At 34.5% G+C, this 21,695-nt stretch overlaps 2 protein-coding genes across 2 annotated transcripts; both read left to right on the top strand.

Annotated features, from left to right (window-relative positions):
- The first annotated feature begins 8,236 nt into the window (after nt 1-8,236).
- On the top strand, nt 8,237-9,557 carry LOC126977188 (uncharacterized). The gene has a single exon (XM_050825908.1). The coding sequence runs from the start codon at nt 8,247-8,249 to the stop codon at nt 9,555-9,557; it is 1,311 nt and encodes a 436-aa protein (XP_050681865.1). The 5' UTR covers nt 8,237-8,246.
- Nucleotides 9,558-10,020: 463 nt separating this feature from the next.
- On the top strand, nt 10,021-21,392 carry LOC126977346 (protein tipE). The gene is made up of 2 exons (XM_050826115.1): nt 10,021-10,790; nt 14,467-21,392. Exons 1-2 carry the CDS (start codon nt 10,021-10,023, stop codon nt 14,516-14,518), a joined length of 822 nt encoding a protein of 273 aa, XP_050682072.1. The 3' UTR covers nt 14,519-21,392.
- The last annotated feature ends 303 nt before the right edge of the window (nt 21,393-21,695 follow it).

Genomic DNA, 21,695 nt, shown 5'->3' with positions numbered 1-21,695 from the left:
AGGGAAAGAGAGCTCATCAAATAAATCATTGTAACATAATACATTTTTTTATAGAATAGGAGGTCAAATGAGCGTACAGGTCAACTGGTGTTAAGTGATCAACGTCGCCCACCATTTCTTGCAACACCAGAGGAATCACAGGAGCGTTGCCGATATTAGTGACTAAACAGCAACATAAGACATATTTACACAATTTGTTATGTTTTTAAAGTGACACTTCACTAACGGCCGTTTACAATATTCAGTCTATCTCTTACTTGAGATAAAAATCGTAACTATCGTTGACTTTTCTGTCCCAATAAACTCATCGACGGAAACTCACCTTATCCGGACACGCTGTCTGTCAATAGGACGACAAATAGCTTACCAGCGATTGAAGTTTGTATGGAAATTTTAATACACGCGTCCCAATATAAGGCGATAAGAATGACTTATCGGGTATATTGGGACAGCTTCAGATTATTGACAGCTAATTACTGACAGTAGAAGGTAGTAATTTATCTCTATCTGTAGATAGTATATTGGGAATGCCCGTAAGTCACTTCTAGGATTAATACACAAATAAACCTGAGAGTTGAACAAAGCTTACAAGATTTTATGACGATACGTCACTCGAACGGTTAGCTCAGTTGGTTAGAGCACTGGCACGGAACAGTGGTCGTGGGTTCGCGTCCCATATCGTTCATATTTTTTTTTTCAAATATTTACAAATATTAGCTTTCGACTGGGGACATAACAGAATGCTGTATTTTTCTTTTGTAGCGGTGGAGGTGATCAGAGAAGATATCAATAGCTTCTTGTCTTATCGATAGCCCACCACCTTCAGTATAATTACCATCACCATTGACAGTGCAGTTATGAACAGCGTTGTAGTTATGAACTACTGGCATGAGCGAGCATGCAACCAAGGCGTTGCGTTTGGTTTATTATGAAAGAAATTAATATAAAATAATCAAAAAGCAAATTGATAAAACCCACGAGGAATGTTTATAAATACTAAACTATCGAATAAAATGAGTTTTGTGTTTATAGCCATCATAGTATTATAATAATATAAAACAATTCATATAAAAAAGCCTTTTTTTTTCAAAAAATAAATCCATCGAGACTATTTCGTAATCGTGTTTTCAAAACCGTATTTTTGATAAAGAAATGAAGATAAACATGTCAAAAAATTGGAACCGTAGTATTTATAGAAGTATTTTAAGTAGATTTTCAAAAATGTTACTTTTTAGGACTATAGCGCCTTAAATATGATTAATATCACTATCGAGGGCATATTGAGATCCATATCTATTATATTCTTCACTATTCAAAATCATCTGTTGCTTATTTTTATAGTAGATTATTACTACCATTTGTCTTGTTTTAATAAGGATTTAAAATAGGATTCAAAATCACTTATTGAACGTCAAAAACTACCACCCATTCAAAATAGAGCATTTCAGACCTGAGAAGAACGGGCGCAAGAATCTCAGCGGTTTAATTTTACATGAAAATATAGATTACAATGTAATAAACATTTATAGTTAAAAAGTCTGAGGGAGTTCGCTTCATTCCCCGTCTGTGGTATCATTAAGAAAATCGTTTATGCTATAGTAACCTTTCCCACACAAAGGTTTTTTAACAATTCTTTTAAATTTCGTAACACATTTTTTTTTGTACAATTTCTGGGACCATATTGTAGACGCATATGCATCGACCAATAAAAGACTTACTGACCCGACTTAACCGAGTAGTAGGCATAACAAGTTTATGTTTGTTTGTATAATAGCATCACTAAACAAGCACCTTTTTACAATCGGCGTAACGGACAGTGCAGTTTTCGGGCTGTTTGCCCTAAGACGTAATCCTGGAATATGCAGGTGGCCAATCGACGGGCAAAAACCTTAGTGAATACGAGGTCACCCCAAGAAGTCTGTGAATATCCCAGAAATATTTTGAACTTCTGGATGGAGCTGAGCTGAGTAACTGGCCATTACTACGCGCAAAATGGACCCAACATTTTTTTAAATAAGGGACGAGACGAGCAGGACATTCAACTGATTAGTAATTAATACGCCCTGCCATTACAACGCAGTGCCGCTCGGGATTCTTGAAATACCCAAAAATTCTTAGCGGCACTACAATAATTGCTCTCGTCACCTTGAGACATAAGATGTTAAGTCTCATTTGCCCATTAATTTCACTTCAGACTGAAACACAGTAATGCTTACACATTACTGGTTCACGGTAGAAATAGGTGCCACCCATAATCAAGCATCCTGTGCAAAAGAGCCTCCCACTGGTGTTTTAATTCCGGAAACAGGAGCCCCAATACCATACCAACTATATTTTGTTTGAAATTGCTTCTCAGTTCTATTAGTAATGCAGTAGTGATGGTAAGTGATAAAGTTACTCAAACCCTTGATGTCAAATGTGATAGCCTCAGGGAGAATGTTTGTTGACACTTGGTGTTGGGCCCGGTATAAGGCCACACTTCGACACTCCAGGATGATGAGTGTGACCTTCTCTTCTGCCTCCATGGTATACCTGCTCTGGGAACTGTCACACATATGATTAACCGTGGCTTTTTGAACCATATAACAGGTCCACATATAAAGAATTTGGTGAAAGAAAGTACTTTGCATATGGACAAGGTTTTATCCGTCGTATGGACTGAAAATTTTATCTTTGTGGGATTCAATTACAGAAGCAATAGATGGATTTTTTTTATGGGAAAGGAAGACAAATGAGCGTATGGATCACCTGGCCTTTAAGGAAGATGTACGCGCTATTTTTAAAGGTACTCATGTCGTTTCTACCCGGAAAAACCGCACAAGGAAGTTTATTCCACAGCTTTGTTGTATATGGTATATATAATTAATGGTAGTTTTATGGGTGTAGTCAGTGACAGACTCAATGTTCTGTCAGTGACTCCCTCTTCTATTGAGATGGATAGCAACTTCCTGTCTATGACGCATGTAAAATATAGCTAAGATTGTAACATGATTGGATTATACTGGTCTGTGTACCTTTCGGATCTGATGCGATATTTCTATTCCTTTTAATGTCTTAGCTGCAGTACCACAAAGGTCGATGAAAATGCTGCAAGTGGTACCGAATGGTTTGGCATGGCATGGCGCATGCGCGGTAGACCCGACAAGCATAAACATTGCTGTGACAATATGTGATTCAAACACACGTGTGGTGAAAACTTCAGAAACAGAATTGCAATGATGTTTTTAAGCAGATATTATTTGGTAAGTATTTATATGAATACGAAATAATTGTAAATACAAGCTGTTCTTAAAATATATTTTTATCAAAACGACAGTAAAGTTCATCTAAAAGATACTTAACCTCAAGAAAAGATTGTAAACTTTTTATTTTTCATTAGATTCTTGATGATTTACGAAATTAACTTTAAAACTGGCGTTTTCGTCATCAAGGATTAATCACTGGGTTAAATTGATGGTAGTTGACAAGTGGGAGGCTGCTTTGCACAAGATGCCAGTAGAGATTATGGGTACCACAACTTCGCCTTTTTCTGCCGTGAAGCAGCATGCTGCGTGAGCAAATGAGACTTAATGTCTCAAGGTTACGAGCGCGCTTGTAGTGCCGCTCAGAATATTAAGGGGCTTTCAAGACTCCTGAGATGATCATTCATATCATTCATTCAACATATGGTCATTCACATGAACATTTCTTTATTAATGATGCACCGCTGAAGAGTTTTAGGGTTTCGTTACCACTTGAACATTATTATTACTGAGAATTTGACATCCGTGTGTCAAGGGAATGTGTCTCGTAAACTGTAGCAAGGAGGTATACTTAGATAATTTATACATCTAAATAGAGTCTCTTGCTGTTAAACAACCGATGAAAACAGGCCAGGTATTTTAGTCAAGTGTGCGTACATTGTGTTAGTGTGCGTGTATTGCTCAAAATATAGGTTAGTTCTATAGTCTATTTGTTTCGAAGTGATCTAAGGCTGTATATGATATCATTTGCAATTCAGAAAATAAAAATAGTGTTAGCTAAGTAACATATAAAGCGACAATTAAATTATAGGATGGACATACTTGCAAATTAGTTATTTATGCAACTGTTGTGTAATAAGGGGTATTAAAACACGAATGTGGATTTATCTCACGAGGCTTAGCCGAGTGTGATAATAGTATTACACGAGTGATTTAATACTTAATTATCAACAGTTGCATACAAGACTTTATCTACACCCAGAATATGAATCCTCTAAAGGATTCTGAAACAGTTAGCTTACTGCTAACATTAAAACACCAGTCCAAGTAGTAACCTAATATCATTAATTACTGATTATATACAAATAAACTAAGTATTAATGAAACAATTATTTATTTTAGTAGTAATTTACATTTTGTATAGTGCAATAATTAAAATTCACTCGAATATAGTGTTCTTTTGCAGCGTTTTAAATGAATCGCTCATTTTTTGTAAACAAGACAAAAAAAATATTGAAGAAAAATGGCGGGGATACGAATAACCTACTTTTTTTTACGGCGCTCGACGATTCCGTAGTGTGGAACGCGCGTAAACGAAAATGTTCTTTCGTTGAAATTCTTACAGATACCACGCATCGAGCAATAAGAATGTGGCTGTCTGTTGAAACTCTTTGCGCATGAAGGGATCGAAAAAAAAACATAAGAGTGTTGTTATGAAATTCAGTACAACATTAAAACACTCGTTTGGATGATGTAATGGTTATTAGAACATTGGGTGTTTTAATGTTGGCAATAACCTAACTGTTTCAGAATCTTTAATAGAGGATTTAAAGCATGGGTTTAGATAAAACATATTATAACTTATGTGCCGGGTATGACTTAAGAAAACTATAAAATAATGTTGTACTGAATTTTATTACAGTACTCGTTTTGATGATGTTTTGGTTACTAGGACTGGCTTTTTTAATGTTAGCAGTCAGCTTACTGTTTCAGAATCTTTAATAGAGGATTTAAAGCATGGTTGCAGATAACAGATTAAACGCAACATGTCTTTGTTTGTCCGTTAGTATGATTACACCAGTTTTGGTGTTTCTGAGCTTTACATGTTGTAGATATAAATAAGTATATTTCTATGTTGTATAATATATATTATGTATATATTATGTAATATAGACATAATAATATTATATTTTTTGACGTTTATTACATGTATGTTGTACCTAATTTGTACCAGTATAGCATAAAAATTGCCTTTTATTTTATTTAAAAAGTAAACGCCTGATGAAAACTTTTAGCAAGAACGCAACGCCTCAACATTGCTGTTAAGTTTTCGTATATAACTAAATCTAAGACCTCCTGTTCTTATCCGTCCTTTAATATAACAATATATAACACCAGTTAAGGTGTTTGTTAATTGGACGTGTTGCCGACTTAAACTAAAAAAAAGAGAGCCGTTTTTTCTTCGATTATACTGCGAAAACTACTAAAGCGATGGGAATAATACCATAAGATGCGCGGTGTTTCGAAGAAGGTTTTAGAATATGATACCTATGTTCTTAGATTAAGGATTGGTCTCGGCTGCGCTCCAACTATAAACCACACTACCTAAGAACAATAGCCTTTTTGTCACTTTTTTCCCACATCCTCAAAATTTATGCGAAATATTCAAATATCCAAGTTTTTTTTTTTAACTTTTACAAAATATTTTTTTCCACACACCTTTTGATATAGTCCTCATATCACACGAAATTTATTTTTTCTTTCATTTTTGTTATATACTCTTCCAATGGGTTCTATCCCACTATGTGAAGCAGTAATATTATTGCGTTTCGGTCTGAAGGGCACCATAAATAGTGAAATACTGGGCAAATGAGACTAACATCTTATGACGAGCGCTATTGTGTTGTCGCACATATTTGTGTTTTTCAAGAATCCTGAGCTGCACTGCATTGTAATGGTCTGGGCGTATCAAATACCATCAACGTCCTGCACGTCTCGTCCCTTAATTACATAAAAAACAATCTTCCTGAGTAAGTATTTATAATAAATGAAAACTTTATTAATATTAAAAAAAAAACACAATAAAACGACTTTAAAAAAGTTACACAGGTTAGAGTAAAATAATGAAACACTTGGAAACTTAGCTTTATTTATTAGTTAGGAAATATTATAATTGGTATAAATATGAAACTGAGCGTCATTACTAATGACCGGATTGTACGCTACAAAAAATGCCCAAAATGTGCATGCAAATATGCAAGTAAAATAACTAAAATATGCACGAAAATCCATAAAAAGGGCCAAAATAAACAGGAAAAAGTAAAAAGTCATATTTTTATTTCATTTTATAAAGGCTTGTACTGACAATCGTATTTGTGAAAGAAACTATTACAAGATATACCTGCATAGGTAACAATGAAATTTAAGATTTATCTTTAAAGATATGTACTACTAAGTACTGTTCTAAATGTTCTGTAGACAAATTATGTGTATGATCGCTTAATAAATTTTTGTAAGCGGAAAAGGAGCGTTCTGCGTCTACTGAGGTTACTGGCTACTGGGCAGAATTTTATAAGTGCAATGTTTGGGCGTACTATGAAAAGCATCGAACGATGGGCAAGATCGAGCGTAAATATGCATAGTAATTATTTGTTTTCTAAAATATGCAACTACCGCTGAAAAGGTACTAAATATGCAAAAGCATATGCATTTGCATATAATCCCGTCTCTAGTCATTACCATTGCGCTCGTCATCTTGAGACTTAAGTCCCATTTGCCCAGTAATTTCACTGGCTACGCTTCAAAAAATTATCGGCCCTGGTCTATAATCTATATATCCAGGTATTGCAGAAATATACAATGTATTTTCTGCGATACCTGCCTTACTTGGCAGAAATGCGACGTCAGTTAACCAAATAACTTCACAATAAAGCCATGCGCAGTAGAACGAAACTTCACTCTACACGAAGCAAAACATAAGTCATGTCAAAATGAAATCGTTCGAAGCCTGAACAAATACACATAGAATAATTACATTAAGGAAATTCCTGCCAATTAGTATATAAGTTTATATTATATATCATAAATAAGCGCTGAGAAAATCTTTCAAGATAAGGTAAGTTTAGTATTAATATCAGTAGATATATTAACTTGTGATTTCAATAACCCTTTAATTCCTTTGATTATATCGAGTTAAATAGGAAATAAAACGAAATGAATTCAAAGTATAATATTTAAATAGAGTGTGTCGAAAGTATATTTTTAATAATTAATTGGTACATCAGTATTTAACTTCTGAAGAATCGTTTTATTCTTGTGATTCGAATCATAATAATTAATGTATCCATTGAAATTCTTAAGTTATTTGATAGGTAATTGTTTTTTGTTATTTATCAACTCCGCCAAGGAAAGATTTAGTGATATTTATTTATTAAGGCAATTTAAACAGATTACAATAATTTCTAACCTAAAGTCATAATTAAATTACATTTAAATCTTATTGCAATCCTACACAGTCTTCATGAATAAGATCATATCAACTACAAAAATCTTAATCTACTTAATTATTAATCACTAAGTTTACTAAAAAATAACGAAAGTCTCGAATCGAAAACATCTTTGTCTAACTTGGCTATCTTCTATCATCTTCTTTATATATATATATATATATATTATAGTGAAAATGGTCTTTGTTTGAGGCTCTTTCAAGCCTAAACCACTGATGGTATCGACATGAAACTACAACCATTCGATGCGAAATTTATCCTAGATGGTTTATGGCTACTTATTTTTTTATTGTATTTGTTATAATATGAATAAAACTTAATTTATTTCCTTTTAAAATTCGCCCAGCTAAGCGGGCGGGAACGGCTAATTTCATAAGGAAGACACACATATATGAAATGAGCGACACATATTTTTGATTGGGTATGATTACGAGGTGTGTGATATGGCAAGTCATACCGTATATATAGTAATCACAATAGATCAATAAGTCATAATATTAAATAATAGAAAATTAAAAATAATAGTAATAATAAAATAACTCAATACATAAAATTGTATTTAGTGAAGGACATTGAAGCGATAAAACAAAATAAAGTAAGTAAACGACATTAATAAAAATTAAGTGTAATTAAAGATAGTATCACGTCCATTGAAATAATTTAAAAAATAGCTCAGTAAGGACAGCCTGCAGTGCGCTCAATCGATCGTTATACCGCGCATGCGCTGCCCGTAGGGCAGACGTCAGTGGCATTCGGTTACGGGTGGCACAAAGACACAATGCCGAAGACTAAACCCACCCCTGTTGAAGATCTTATAATACCACCACAGGACCAGAAAATATGTGGTACTATATGTGTTTGTCAAATGACAGCCGTACTTAGCTGCGTAGCAATCGTATATCTTACTGTAGCGATCTATATGCCTTACACTCGTGCTATTGCATCCGGTATCGATCCAACGCCCATTATGTGTACAACAACTAGAGCTGTCAACAAAGATAACTGTGACTGGGGTTCTTGTGGAGAATGGTGTTTGAGCAAAACCTCTGGAGCCTGCATACAAATCTACGTTAACGTCAGGAAAAATGGTTCATCTATTTTACTGTCGGAGTGCGGAAATGCTGCTAATAAGACGTGTTACGGTATTGATCAGGAAAATGCAAAGAAATATCATTGCATTCGAGACGAGTGTAAGAATTTGACTGGAACCTTTAACTGTACCGAAGGAAAATGTATAAACATAACTGATGCCTTCGAATGTGCTTTCCGAGACACTGAACCACCTTTAAAATGTTCTGGTAGAAGAGGAAAAATTACCTGTATTGATGTACATGGCCTATTTTCTTGCAGCAGAGGGACTTGTCGAAAGATACGAACACCTTATAACTGTGACCGAAGATGTGTTGATATTCCGACCCGTAACAAGAATGTCATTGTGTTAAGTGGAGATAGAGTGTTTCTAGCGAGATGTACTAAACTTGCCCAAGAAGATGGTGGTAACATAGTTTGGACGGATAAAGGCGAAGAAGTTATAATGTTGTCATGTCATGCAGTACATAACGGTACATCTGGGGTTGTCGCAGTTGACTGTATTAATTCAGCTCTCTTACCAAGAACAGAAATAGCTGATCTTACAAATTTCACTCACTTACAATATCTGTATACAGTAAAAGCGACACCGAATCGGTTTATTGCACCGCCTGAAGTTGAACTAACACTAGCCAATGATAGTCGTTTGATGATCAATTTAGAAGGCTGCGTTAATACTCTTGCCGATGAATGCAAGGACTTCCTAAAAACATATGGTCGTGATGGCACTGATCATAACGCTAAAGCTAGATTTCCATGTTTTTACACTGAGAATAACCCTGATACAGTTGTCGCAAGATTTGATTTGGACGCAACGTACCGTCAGTTTTTAGTAGCTTTGGTTCTACCTACGGTACTTGTGGTTGTATCCTGTATTACATTGATGCTGTGTCAGAGAACGGTTGTAGTTGGTGATGACGCAAAAATGCGCTTTAAGGCCTGTGGTGGTGGACAATCTGAATTGCAGATGCATCCGAATGATCCTGTTTCACCTCTCTGAGATCAGTCACGTGAGCACTTTTTATAAACGTAAAATAAAACTATTTTACTAAATAAAGTATTAATATAATAAATAAAAATCAGACTTTCAGCCCCGATCTTATCAGAATTTAATATCTCTATAATCTTGTTATCGCTTTGATCGTCTCAAGGTTGTTGTGTATTCTTGACAACCTCGCAATCGATTTAATAACATTTAAGATTTTCTATCAGATTTTGTATCATATAAGTTTATGTTAAGGTTCGTGATTTTGTGTGTATTTTTAACACCATTATTACTTTATCTGTTAATACGGCTTATCTCACATTTTTGTCGGGGTCAGTACCGACTAGTTTCGGACTCACGAAAGTTTTAATAATTTAACCATTTTTACTGTTTCAGGTGTTCCCCTCCTTTGTGAGGGTCCGGCTAGTTCACTAAGAGACGATTAATTGTTTGCTGATACGTTAAGAAAACTGCTTTCATGTCGACTTTGAGTAGATCACGTGCGAGCCTCTCGCCCGCTCTATCGGAGCGGTCAACTCTGCCTATGGGTGCATCAGCAGAAGCAGAAAGCCCAGAATTAGAAGAACCATTAGAGCCGACACGAGAGGAGTTAATTGCACATTTCTTAGAGCGCTTTAAATTTTACACATCTCTTTGCCTTGGCACCTCAGCTATTCTAGCTGTATTTGCATTTCTTTTTTTAATACCCTTTGTGGTTGAACCAGCCGTTCAAACAATATTAGCAGAATTTGCACCAGAGGCAGGCATATGTGCCGTATCGGAACATAAATATGCAGAGACATTAACAAATTGTACTTGGGCGTCATGCAGAGAAGGTTGTACAACAACACCAACAAAGTGCCATAAAATTCGAGTAAATCTAGCAAGAAGACCATTTCTCGGAAATGAAACATTACCAATTGAATGGGATGAGACGGACCTAAAATTCCTGATAAACCCTGAAGGTTGTGGTTATCCGCCGAAAGTCAACTGCTCAGTATTTGCAATTGACTATGCTGGGGCGAGAGCGCCAAAGTTATTTCCTTGTTTCTACAGTATGACGAGACCAGATTTAGTAGTTGCGAGATATTCTTGGGATTCAACAATTCGTGGGTTAATTTTGGCTTTGGTTCTACCAACAACAGTATTCGTGTTCAGCCTTAGTGTTCTCGCGTATTGGCATTGTCATTGCTGTGATAGAGCCTGCAACAGGAGAATCCACGCTGAATCATACACAAGCAAAGAAGAGTAAGTACAATTATATCTTTTCATTACTTTAGATAACACTTAACTATATATTGAAGATCATCCAAAATTTCTATTCGAAAAAATGTACAAGGTACATAACTTTTATTAATTTTTGGGTGACCTTCAAGAAATGACCTGAAATATTGGAATTGCAGGAAATGTTTCGCTTACCAGATTCAAGATGAGCCATCATGATGAAGCTAACTATTTATTTAGCAACTGATTATTTTTTCCAAGTATGTTAAGTTTAAAATGTGTGCTTTTGCCATCAGTTAACTCCGAGTAGAATTTTGTAGCACACGATGTTGGTATTAATCATTCTGGCACATTGTTTAGTTTGCGGTCGATAATTATATTAGATTATTACTTCAATAATACTGCACAATAAGTCCCAATATAGCTAGAACAACGACGTATCTAAACAAATATTTATATGTAATTGAAATGTGCACCAATATTGTCAGGCAAAGTAAGAATTTTTAGGCACTTAATCAATGACATTCTATACATAACGTCATTGCACTTCCGGCCGTTTACAATAACCCGTCTATCCTTAGTTTAACTTACGGAAACATTGCTGTCACCGTTTAATTGATCTTAACTATCCATAGTATCCAATATAGTTATGGTCCAATGCTATTTGTCAATAGGTTATTGCAATGTAAGTAAGCGTGAAAGGATAGATTTGTCTACATCTAGTAAGTTAAACTAAAGATAGATAAGTTGTTGAAAGCGGCCGTTAATGTATTACTGCATTGCACAACTAAGCTGTTGCGTTTTCTGCTTAGCAATTATTATTGGAGTGTTTATAGTTTGTTGTTATGTACTGATGGTATATTTATTTTTTTGTAATCTCAAATACATAATTTTTGGTGTCATAAATTAGTCAAAATTACATGAATATTATGTTTGTTATATGTTGATGATATATTTTACCAGTGGGAGGCTCCCTTGCACAGGATGCCGGCCAGATCATGGTTACCACAACGGCGCCTTTTTCTGCCGTGTACCAGTAATGTATAAACATTACTACTGTGTTTCGGTCTGAAGGTAGCCATAGCTAGTGAAATTACTGGGCAAATGAGACTTAACATCTTATATGTCAAGGTGACGAGTGCAATAGTATTTCCGCTCAGAATTTTTGGGGTTTTTCAAGAATCCTGAGCGGCACTGCATTTTAATGGGCAGGGCGTATCAATTACCATCAGCTGAACGTCCTGCTCGTCTCGTCCCTTATTTTCATAAAAAAATATATATCTGCTGATGGCTGCAAGTAGGTCAGGTAGGAACTCATATAATGGCCATTGACATTTACAGTTAGTACACATGTCGAATAAGTTGCATACTATTGATAATCATTCAATAGTTATTTTATAAAAAAATATTGAAAAAACACTTATATTGGATCTCCAGACAGATTAAATCAATGTTAGTTTGCTCCAGATAAATAAAAAAAAATCAAAGCGTTGTAATATACCTACTATCGAAATGATACTAATAAAAATCGGTACAGGCGATTAGTGATTGACAGAAACATAAAAAGTAAATTGAACGTCTGTTAAAGGCCTTTAATTCTTATTTGAATTAAGGCTGGGGAGCGCGCCAACGGCCTTGAGCAATCGAGCGAGCTAGGTTACCTCTCTCACACAAGATCGCCATATAATAGTTTTAATTCAGATTTTTTAATTTGTTACAAACATAATACAGTTTTCTTAACAAAAAAAATAAAACTATGTCATGTTAAATAGTATTGGTAAATAGTTAATAATTGGCATGGCTCCAACTGTAAAAGTTAGTGTACTTTGGTGATTTTTTCGTAATGTCTATTGAAGATAGAAATGCTAAGAAAAAATGCTTTTACAAGAAGATCCCAGAAAATGTTCAAAACAAAAGTATTACGTTATTCAAAAGAATTCTTAAAAAACGTTTGTGTGGCAAAGGTTACTATAACATAAATGACTTTCTTAATGATAATCTGTGGTAGATTGGGAATGGACCGCCCTCAGGCTATTAAATAATATGTTTAATTGTACAATATTACACTGTAAACATTTTATAAAAAAAAGCCCGCTGAGTTTGTTGCGCCCATTCTTCTCAGGCCTGACGCATTCATTTTGGAATGGGTGGTAGTTTCTTTTGACTTTCAATAAGTAATGTTACATCCTATTTTGAACAAAAATATTTGAATTTGAATTTGGCTTTTTCTTGACATAGCCTTAAGAAGCTTTCACAATAATTATATAAGATTGCATTATTGTTTCTGTTAGTACTAATAACGTGGTAGGTATCACGCTATTACCACTCTCTAGTTCTAGTCTGAAGCTAAGATCTATAGAGAGTACTCAGACTTTGCTCAGACATTACTTAGCGTAAAACTTAGCTTAGTTCAAGTTTAGCGCTATGTTTGTATTGGTGTCTATATTCATTTGACAGCTGAGATTACGCTGAGCATAATGAGAGCCGAATAGAAAGATCAAGCGCGCGATTCATTACACACAGTACATTGTCGAATATCATTAAATAAAGTATTACAATAGAAACTATACTAATTTATAACAGTATCCAAAACTTATTTGATTAATAGTTTTATTGAAATAAATGGAAATCTATGAGTGACTTATGCGAATTGCGGACTTTTTAACTTTTTTGGTATGTGAAACGGTACGCATTTTTAGATGTGTGACATCCACTGACCTCTACTATTGACCACTGGACTGGCGGCTGTCAAAGTGCTTTTGTGCCTGTTTGATGTTCGCCATTCTTGTGCTGTTGGCCATAGCTGCATATCTGCGGTACTAAAACTAGTGATGACAGCCTCAGCAAACATCGATAGATGGTGTGAAACTATTTACAAAAAAAAAATGTGTACTTTATTACGTTGATTCTTGAGTTATAAATAACACGGAAAACGAACGAAATAATTCAAAATGATAAATACTTTAGAGTGCTTTACGTTCCTTCGCAACCATTTGTATTATACGTCAATATTAGGACGCTCGCGAGTGGCGCTTCAAATAGGCACAAAAATTTGCTGTCAAACATATGGGACAGCCTGTCCAGTGGTATTTATACAGATCAGTGGTGACAGCAGACAGTGTATCGAAGAACAGCTGTTGTCAGGCTAGCGAACTCTCTGAGAAATAAGCGATTCACTCAATTGTATGAAACGTGCAGTCATTGATAGATTGACAGATGACGGATATAATCTTGTAAAAAACCAAGATAGCCGTAATCTACTTCGTCATAAGCAACTGTTCGCTTTTAAACTTAGCCGGATTATACTTCGTCGCCGATCGCCATACTGTAATAACTACTATTTCAAACTTATGTCAAATGACTGCACGTTTCATACTAAACTAAATTTAAATTATTGATCTCCTTTTTGTTCAGATTATAGTCTCAGTTTTTCCTAAGCCGTCTTAATAATGTCTTCGTATGTATAAAAACACTTATACATACACAGACATTATAGTGGACTTAAGTGCGAGTTAATATCTAAATATCCTGTTTCAAGGTGGCAAGCGCAATTGTAGTGCCACTCAGAATTTTTGCATAATCTCAGCCAACAAATTCAACAGTCAATTCATCGTATATTTACTCCTGTTTTTCGTCGTGTCTTAGAAAAAAGCAAAGCTACTTAATAGAAATTAACATATATTTTATGTATTAATTACAGCAGTAAGCTGTTATGTGAATTGGACGACGATCCGAGTGACGATGTGTTCTGACGCCAGGCCACCTACCCACGACGTCGTATTTCAAGAAACAACGGATATACGCAACTATAAAAAATTTGACGTAAAACTCAATGACATTCTGTACACATATAACGACATATCATTCGCAGCGTTGATAGAAGATGGACACTTGATTCGCTGTCAGCGTATGTAAATGAGATAGCAATAGTCTGTGACGTGTGCTATGTTTTCGTTCTGAACGATTTGTACAACGTGATAGACAACAACGTCAAATATTCTAATAATAACTGAATTCACACCAAATCACTCAATTAGGTATTAACAATTAGAATTTAAATTAAACAGTTTTGCACCACGGCAGCCATTGTTTGTTAGGCGCCGATGAACTGGGTCCAAACTAAAAATCGAATAAGCGAAAGGGATAGTAGATATTGTAGTGTATCTCACTTACTCTTATTACCAATCTAATTTATGTGTCTCTGTCACATTCATCTTCTATCTACGCTATCACCGCTCCCATATTTATGTTCTCATAAATAAGATAATCTCTTCTTCAACTTTGATTGCCTGGTACCAATTTTTATTTATCAAGACGCGTTCGCGGTCTGATTTATGTACATATACATATAATCTGCACACATAACTGCGTCTCGTAACGGTGTCGCGAGTACTCTATACGCTACGATTCGCCGTCTGAAAGATGAACGGCAAAAGTGTGCTCATAGACAATGTAAGCACACTTCTCATCGTGTGTCCGAACCGTATTTTCAATTCAATTTATGTACGTAACTGAGTAAATGTTTTACATTGCTGCTTATTGACAAAGAATATTTTAAACAACTAAAGTAAATGCGGCAATGTATAGATATAGCAGTCAAAGCTTATTATAGTGTAAAGCGTGACATGTGCCATATGTCGGCTATGTTTTTTTAATGACGTGTTGTGTCTATATGTATTGAATGTCATTGCGTAACAATTTTTAGCTCAATGACCAATAGTCATTTGTGTTTACATAGAGAGCACTCGCTTAGTTTCCGAATCTCTTTGTCAGCCATTTTATGATAGATGCATGTATATCTATGAATTTAATAAAGATCATTTATACGTCTATATTGACTGTAACAGCCGCTGTGAAAACACATTTAAATAAAACACTATTAATGTTTACAATGCGAGTAAATGTTACTGTGTTCTTACATTAATTTTTGCATAAAAGTCACATTTTTATTATTAGTTTAGCTTACCCGGGATCTTCAAAGTTAAATTCAAATTCCTTATTTGCCAGAAACATTCACAAGTAAAGTTGTTACAAATTTAAGAGTAGACCTTCGAGACTCAAAGGCCCCCTGTACCCATGAAAAGTTCACGAAACATCTTACAATCTATAAACACACTTACAAATTACACGCGTTGTAATCCCTTAATAAATTGATTTATTCGAAGCTGTTAAAACTATGAAAGTTTTGAGCCATGCACTAACACAATTTGATATACGAATCGCGTGTGTAAGACGTAGATTGTCACACACACTAAAGTAATGAACATGGCTTGTTTTCATCGGTTGTCTATCATCTAGACGTATAAATTATGCAAGGAATTACCATTCATAATTAATCTATTTTTGTAACTAACTGAAAATGTATAATGAATCATATCTTATTACATAATTGCCGTAATAAACGAGAAACGAATGTATAAGGTATTAAACTTAGATTAAGGATTGGTCTCCGCTGCGCTCCAACTATATACCGCAGGCGTAGTCGCAAAGTGCGGCAACCCAGGTGGGCGTACTCGATCCAGTCTCGAACAATGTGTGACATTGACCTGCCACATGTACTGTTAAACTTAGCTAATAATTGAAACTAAAATGCCGGGTTGCGTATTAAACTTTGTAAAAATAATACTACATGAAAATATAAAATGGAAGAAAGACATTGGGATCACATAGCCAATACACACTACAATATAAAGTTGCCGTTACAAAAATACTATTATTCTTAGATAGTGCGGTACCTAGTTAGAGCGCAGCGGAGACCAATCCTTAATCTAAGGTATCAAAGATGTTTTTTGGTTTCTTGTAACAAACTCATAAATGTCAAAAAATTGTATTAGCTAAGCTTTGGTAACAAGTAAAGATTAAACATGTTTGAATATGTGTGAAATAAAAGCATCAAAAAAAATTCACGCCAAAATTGAAAAGAAATGGTCAAATTCAAACGTATTAGCTTAAGTTATATATCGGTATATTACTTCCGAATAGTATGCAAGGCTGCTAAGTTTTTGATGGAAATATTGTTTTCACATAAAATTCTAATGACAGTTATCACCAAAGCGATGTTAAAAGGTATGTGAAATAAAATTATTTAAAAAGGTTTACGCACCTATTCACACATTTCAGATTTATACAAATATATGTTCAGAACACAGCTTACGTAAAAATAATTATTTGTTTTTGAAGTTTGCAGTGATAATGTAAAAGACTCGCCTTAAAGTCAAATATAACTAATAAAGTATGGTCCTATCTCAGAGTTGGTTAAGTATAATTATATGTCTTTGTGATAATATCTTCAAAAGATGCATAGTTTATGTCTTTTTCCTCAAGAGTTATTATAGAATTGACTAAATAAAATACATCTCAAGATAAAAAAACATAAATTGGATATTTAAAACTTTCGATTCAAGGTCTTTTAAATACATTGCGCGTTTTCTTTGATAAGTTGTTTACAGCAATGTATGTCTTAATATGGATGTTAATATTAAATTTTATCTATAGCTAAAATCAAATCTATATTATAATTGTGATTATATATTTAATCTTATCAGATCAAATTATTGTTTGTCTGCCTGGTTCAGCGTTGAAGCTTTGGGGCTTGAAAAATATCTGAAATCTCTGATTGAATATCTTTAACGTTTAGCTATAGTAAATATTTGTGATTTTATGATGACGCTGTTTTCCAGCTTGGGTATCAATTCGTCTCTTTCTAACTTCGATCTAGGCCGGATAGTATAAGTCTTATATATATTCAATTTAGCTATTTTGTTATCTAATTATAATCTAGATAAGGTAGTGTCACAGTTTTGTAAGTTCTCACTATTTTGATTAAATTGTAAATATGTTGTAGGCTTTCATGTTTGATGAGCTAAAAGAAACAAGTTCTTCTACGGTTCAGTCTCGCTATGATATTTTATAGACTAGACCATGATTTACTTGACTTAAGTTCCTGTATCCCCTAGCTGGGGCAGAGGACATCCACAGTGCATCTCCATCGCGATCGGTCGTGAGCATCTATCTCTCTTGATTTCACTCCAGGTCTTTCCGATGTTTTTCGCTTCGTCAATGACAGTCCGCCACCAGGTTTGCTTTGGACCGCCACGTTTGCGTTTTCCTTCAGGGATCCAATCTAGGGCTTGCCTCAGTATATGGTTGGGATCACTCCGGAGTGTGTGGTATATCCAGCTCCATTTGCGGCGTTTTATCTGTTGGACTTCATGACAGCGTTGCCAAAGACGATCGTTGGAAATTTTGTCGGGCCTTATAATCCTGTCCAATTTTATTCGTAATAAACCATACCAATAAAACTTAGCAAACTTGAGAGTGTTTATCAGTGATTACATGCGTGTTACCCGGATTGACCTTCCTTACTGCTACTGTTTTTCGATATATAGGTTTGAGATAACCTTTTACCCCTTCGTCACGTCAACAAAACAAACTATCTTTTGTTGACCATGACATACTTACACTTGTTGACGAGTGAGTAATCTAATGTCATATACTACGCAACAAATAATTTCAAATCTATCTCTACTTATTTAGAGTTCTCATTCGATCGTGCGAGCCTATATTTCCGTGTTTTTGTTGCCGGAGTAATTATGACATTAAAATACAATGAGATTCAGACCTATATATAACATATAATGTTCAGATATTATGATTTACGCTCACGGGGCTCGTGCACTTCGAATATATAATATATAATTATTTATCGAATGTTCGCAAGAGTAATAACGACATGATTTGTGAACAACTTGTTTATTCTTCCTTATTAAGATACTGTTTGATATCATTTGAGAATAATCCTTACTGGAACCATATGTTTACTAGGCGTTAAATAAGTATTTAATACTTACAGCAGTAAGCTGCGATGGGTCATGAATTATTTTCAGAATGATTCTGGTGTTTGCTTATTCTGTATTCCTGCCACGTAAAAATGATTTACATATTCTGCAAGAACCCATTATCCAATCTGGGGAACTATTAATTTTTTAATATGAAGTTTCATAAGTTAAAGTGGTATATTTAATAACAGCCAAAAAATATTTTTTTGTGTTTTTAATACAAATATAATATTCAATAAAGATAATATTAAGTCTAATGCATATTCTACGGCTTAAAATGGTAATATTGTTTTCAAAGCATTCAATAAACAACGAAGAACAAAGTAAACTTATTATTAATTTGTACTTTATTCCGAAATATTAAAAATTTTCAAATGGGTTTATTTGCTTACTTTTCATTAAAAGTTAACATAGGTAAGATTATTCCATTTCATTTAAGTTGCGGTATCCCCTAGCAGGGGCAGAGGGAATCCACAGTGCATCTGAATCGCGATTGGTCCTGAGCGTCTCTCTTATTTTCACTCCAGTTCTTTCCGATGTCTTTCGTTTCGTCAATGACAGTCCACCTCCATGTTTGTTTTTAACGGCCACGTTTGCGTTTTCCTTGATGGGTCCAGTCTAAGGCTTGCCTCGGTATATGGTTGGGATCCCTCGCAGTGTGTGGCCTATCCACCAGGAGGGAGGAAGTTATGGAGTGGTGTTGGGAATCGCTGATTGTGAATGGTTAAAATAATATAAGCCATTTTACTTTTCTACTAAGTCCGTGTGAATCTTTCGTATGTATTAAGTTTGTCTGTATCAGACAGAATCATTATAACAATGATGCCACTTACATACATACTTTATACTTGCTTACTTAAAAAAAATATCATTGTAGAAAAAGTGGATATGCTTAGGCTTCTCGAATATATGCAGTTTATAAATATCAAAGAATAATATATTATGTTACAAAGTAATAAATTGATTTTAATAACAATTATCTTTATATAATACTATAAATTATTCCCAAAAGTATATTCCGCTTTATCTAAAGTAAATATGTGATATTAACATAATATTTTTTTTTGAATGGAATAAATTAATTATTTTTGTGTCTATTAAAATCTAATCATTATTTTTATACAATAGAAATTATTTTAGCTCCTGTCAGTCCTTCTATATCAGTAGACGGTGGGTAACATACTCGCCGGGTATAAAACGCTCTGGGTGTTGTATAAATCCTACCTAAATTCGCAGACGGAACTATTAGTATAATGTGCAACTCAAGCGAATGACCGCACTCGCTTCGCGATCAATCGACAGCGTCGCACGAGTTGCACATACTATTTTGTAACTTAAGGCCGCTATTCCAATTAAACGTCAAATTTGCGCGCTGTTGAAACCACTTTTTGACAGAATATATAAAGTTTATACATATATACGCTTTTCTTCGTGGTATTTTAAATATTAAACCACCCTAACGCTATACTTACAATAGTATATTGTGCAACGAGCGCTACAAGTTGTCGATTGCCCACGAAAGCGAACATGAACGCACGAACGTAATCGACAACGTCGGACGTGTTGTACACACTATTTTGTATTACAAATGCGACGTTTGCGAATTCATGTATTATTTTCGACTACACATTCGTTTTTAAGCATTTGAAACTTAAATTATAATATTAAATGAAATTCGCAGACGCGTCAACCTCAATTTAGTTTTGATATTTGGAATATTGCGTGTGCCAAGTATAATTTGCGTTCGACAAGTAAACTTTCCCTATTATCGTGCGCAAAGTTCGATTTTGCGCATGCATTTGCGTTCGCAAAGTAGCACTTTCCCATACGTTGACACGAGCGTGCGGGAACGTAGCTGAGCGTGCGGGAATGTGGTGAGTGTGGGGGAATGTTTAAAAGTAATTATAGTGGTCGAACTTTGCGCAACTTAATAGGAAATATAGTATACGATAATGTACTATTTCGCACTCGGCTCTCTTTCAACCGCCACAGCGAGCGCCAAGATACTACTTTTCCCGAATGAGTAATACAAAATTAACGAGTTAACCCTGTGTCAAGTCGTCTGTCTGTACGGTAGTGATGATGTGGAGGTAGCTTATTAAAACTATCACTAAACTTACAATATTAATTTAGTTAAATAGGAATAAATGTTGCTTACATACATACAATATCTGGATACATACGTTTGAAATAAACGTTTATTACTTATTATAATCAGCAGCAGTGGTTCTAAATAATATTAATAACGGAGAAAATTCTATCTAAGTCTTAATTTTATAATGTTAACAATGTATTAAATGGAAAATATTAAATTGTATATGTTTGTATCGATATCTCAGTTCCAAGGGGCAGGAGCAGTTTAATAACTGCAAAGTATAGCCTGTAAGTGGAGATGAAACAAGATTTACGATCGATGCGTCACTCAAACGGTTGGCTCAGATGGTGGAGCGCTCGGGCGGACCCCGAGAGGTGCGGGTGCGAGTCCCGCATCGTTCATAAATTTTGGCTACAAATCTTATTTGTATTTCTACTATACATTGGAATAACTAAAAAGTTCTTACATATTTATAAATCGGAGGTCTTATAAATATATAGGAAAATACAGTTATATTAACAACAGTTATTTTCAAACTACCCTATAATTAAGAACTGTATTAAATATAAAAATACATAAATTTCTCCTTTTAAATGTAATTATAATACTATTTAATTGCACATATTATTGTAATTATAGTGCACTGTATTATTCCAGCTATATTATATTGTGTTCTATAAATTTTTAAATGTATATAGTAAAAATATATATAAATTATTATTGTAAATAAATCTATATTGTTCTAGTCATTACTATTAACATTGACACAAAGTGTTGCTACAAATAAAGTACTTAATGCAAAGCTTTTTAAACAATTGTTTCTTTTATTCCAAAGTCTAAAATCAAATAAACTTAAAGTAAGCGTTGTATAATAGTTGTCTTGCACCGCATCTATCACGGGGAGTATTCCGAAGAGCTGTTTGACGTGATTCCTGCCACTAATTCCTTCGCACGATACGCCACAAGTTAGAATATCATCTCCACCATCTGGATGTG

The sequence above is a fragment of the Leptidea sinapis genome, chromosome 2 (genome assembly GCF_905404315.1).
Source record: "Leptidea sinapis chromosome 2, ilLepSina1.1, whole genome shotgun sequence".
Lineage (NCBI taxonomy): Eukaryota > Metazoa > Arthropoda > Insecta > Lepidoptera > Pieridae > Leptidea > Leptidea sinapis.
Note: the sequence above shows the minus strand (reverse complement) of the source record. Positions and strands in the feature narration are given on the sequence as shown.

What these genes read in the sequence shown, in the direction of transcription:
- LOC126977188 (XM_050825908.1), top strand. Translation starts at nt 8,247, where the DNA reads ATGCCGAAGACTAAACCCACCCCTGTTGAAGATCTTATAATACCACCA.
- LOC126977346 (XM_050826115.1), top strand. Translation starts at nt 10,021, where the DNA reads ATGTCGACTTTGAGTAGATCACGTGCGAGCCTCTCGCCCGCTCTATCG. An exon ending in TCATACACAAGCAAAGAAGA is followed by an intron (nt 10,791 to 14,466) that starts GTAAGTACAATT and finishes TATTAATTACAG; the next exon opens with CAGTAAGCTGTTATGTGAAT.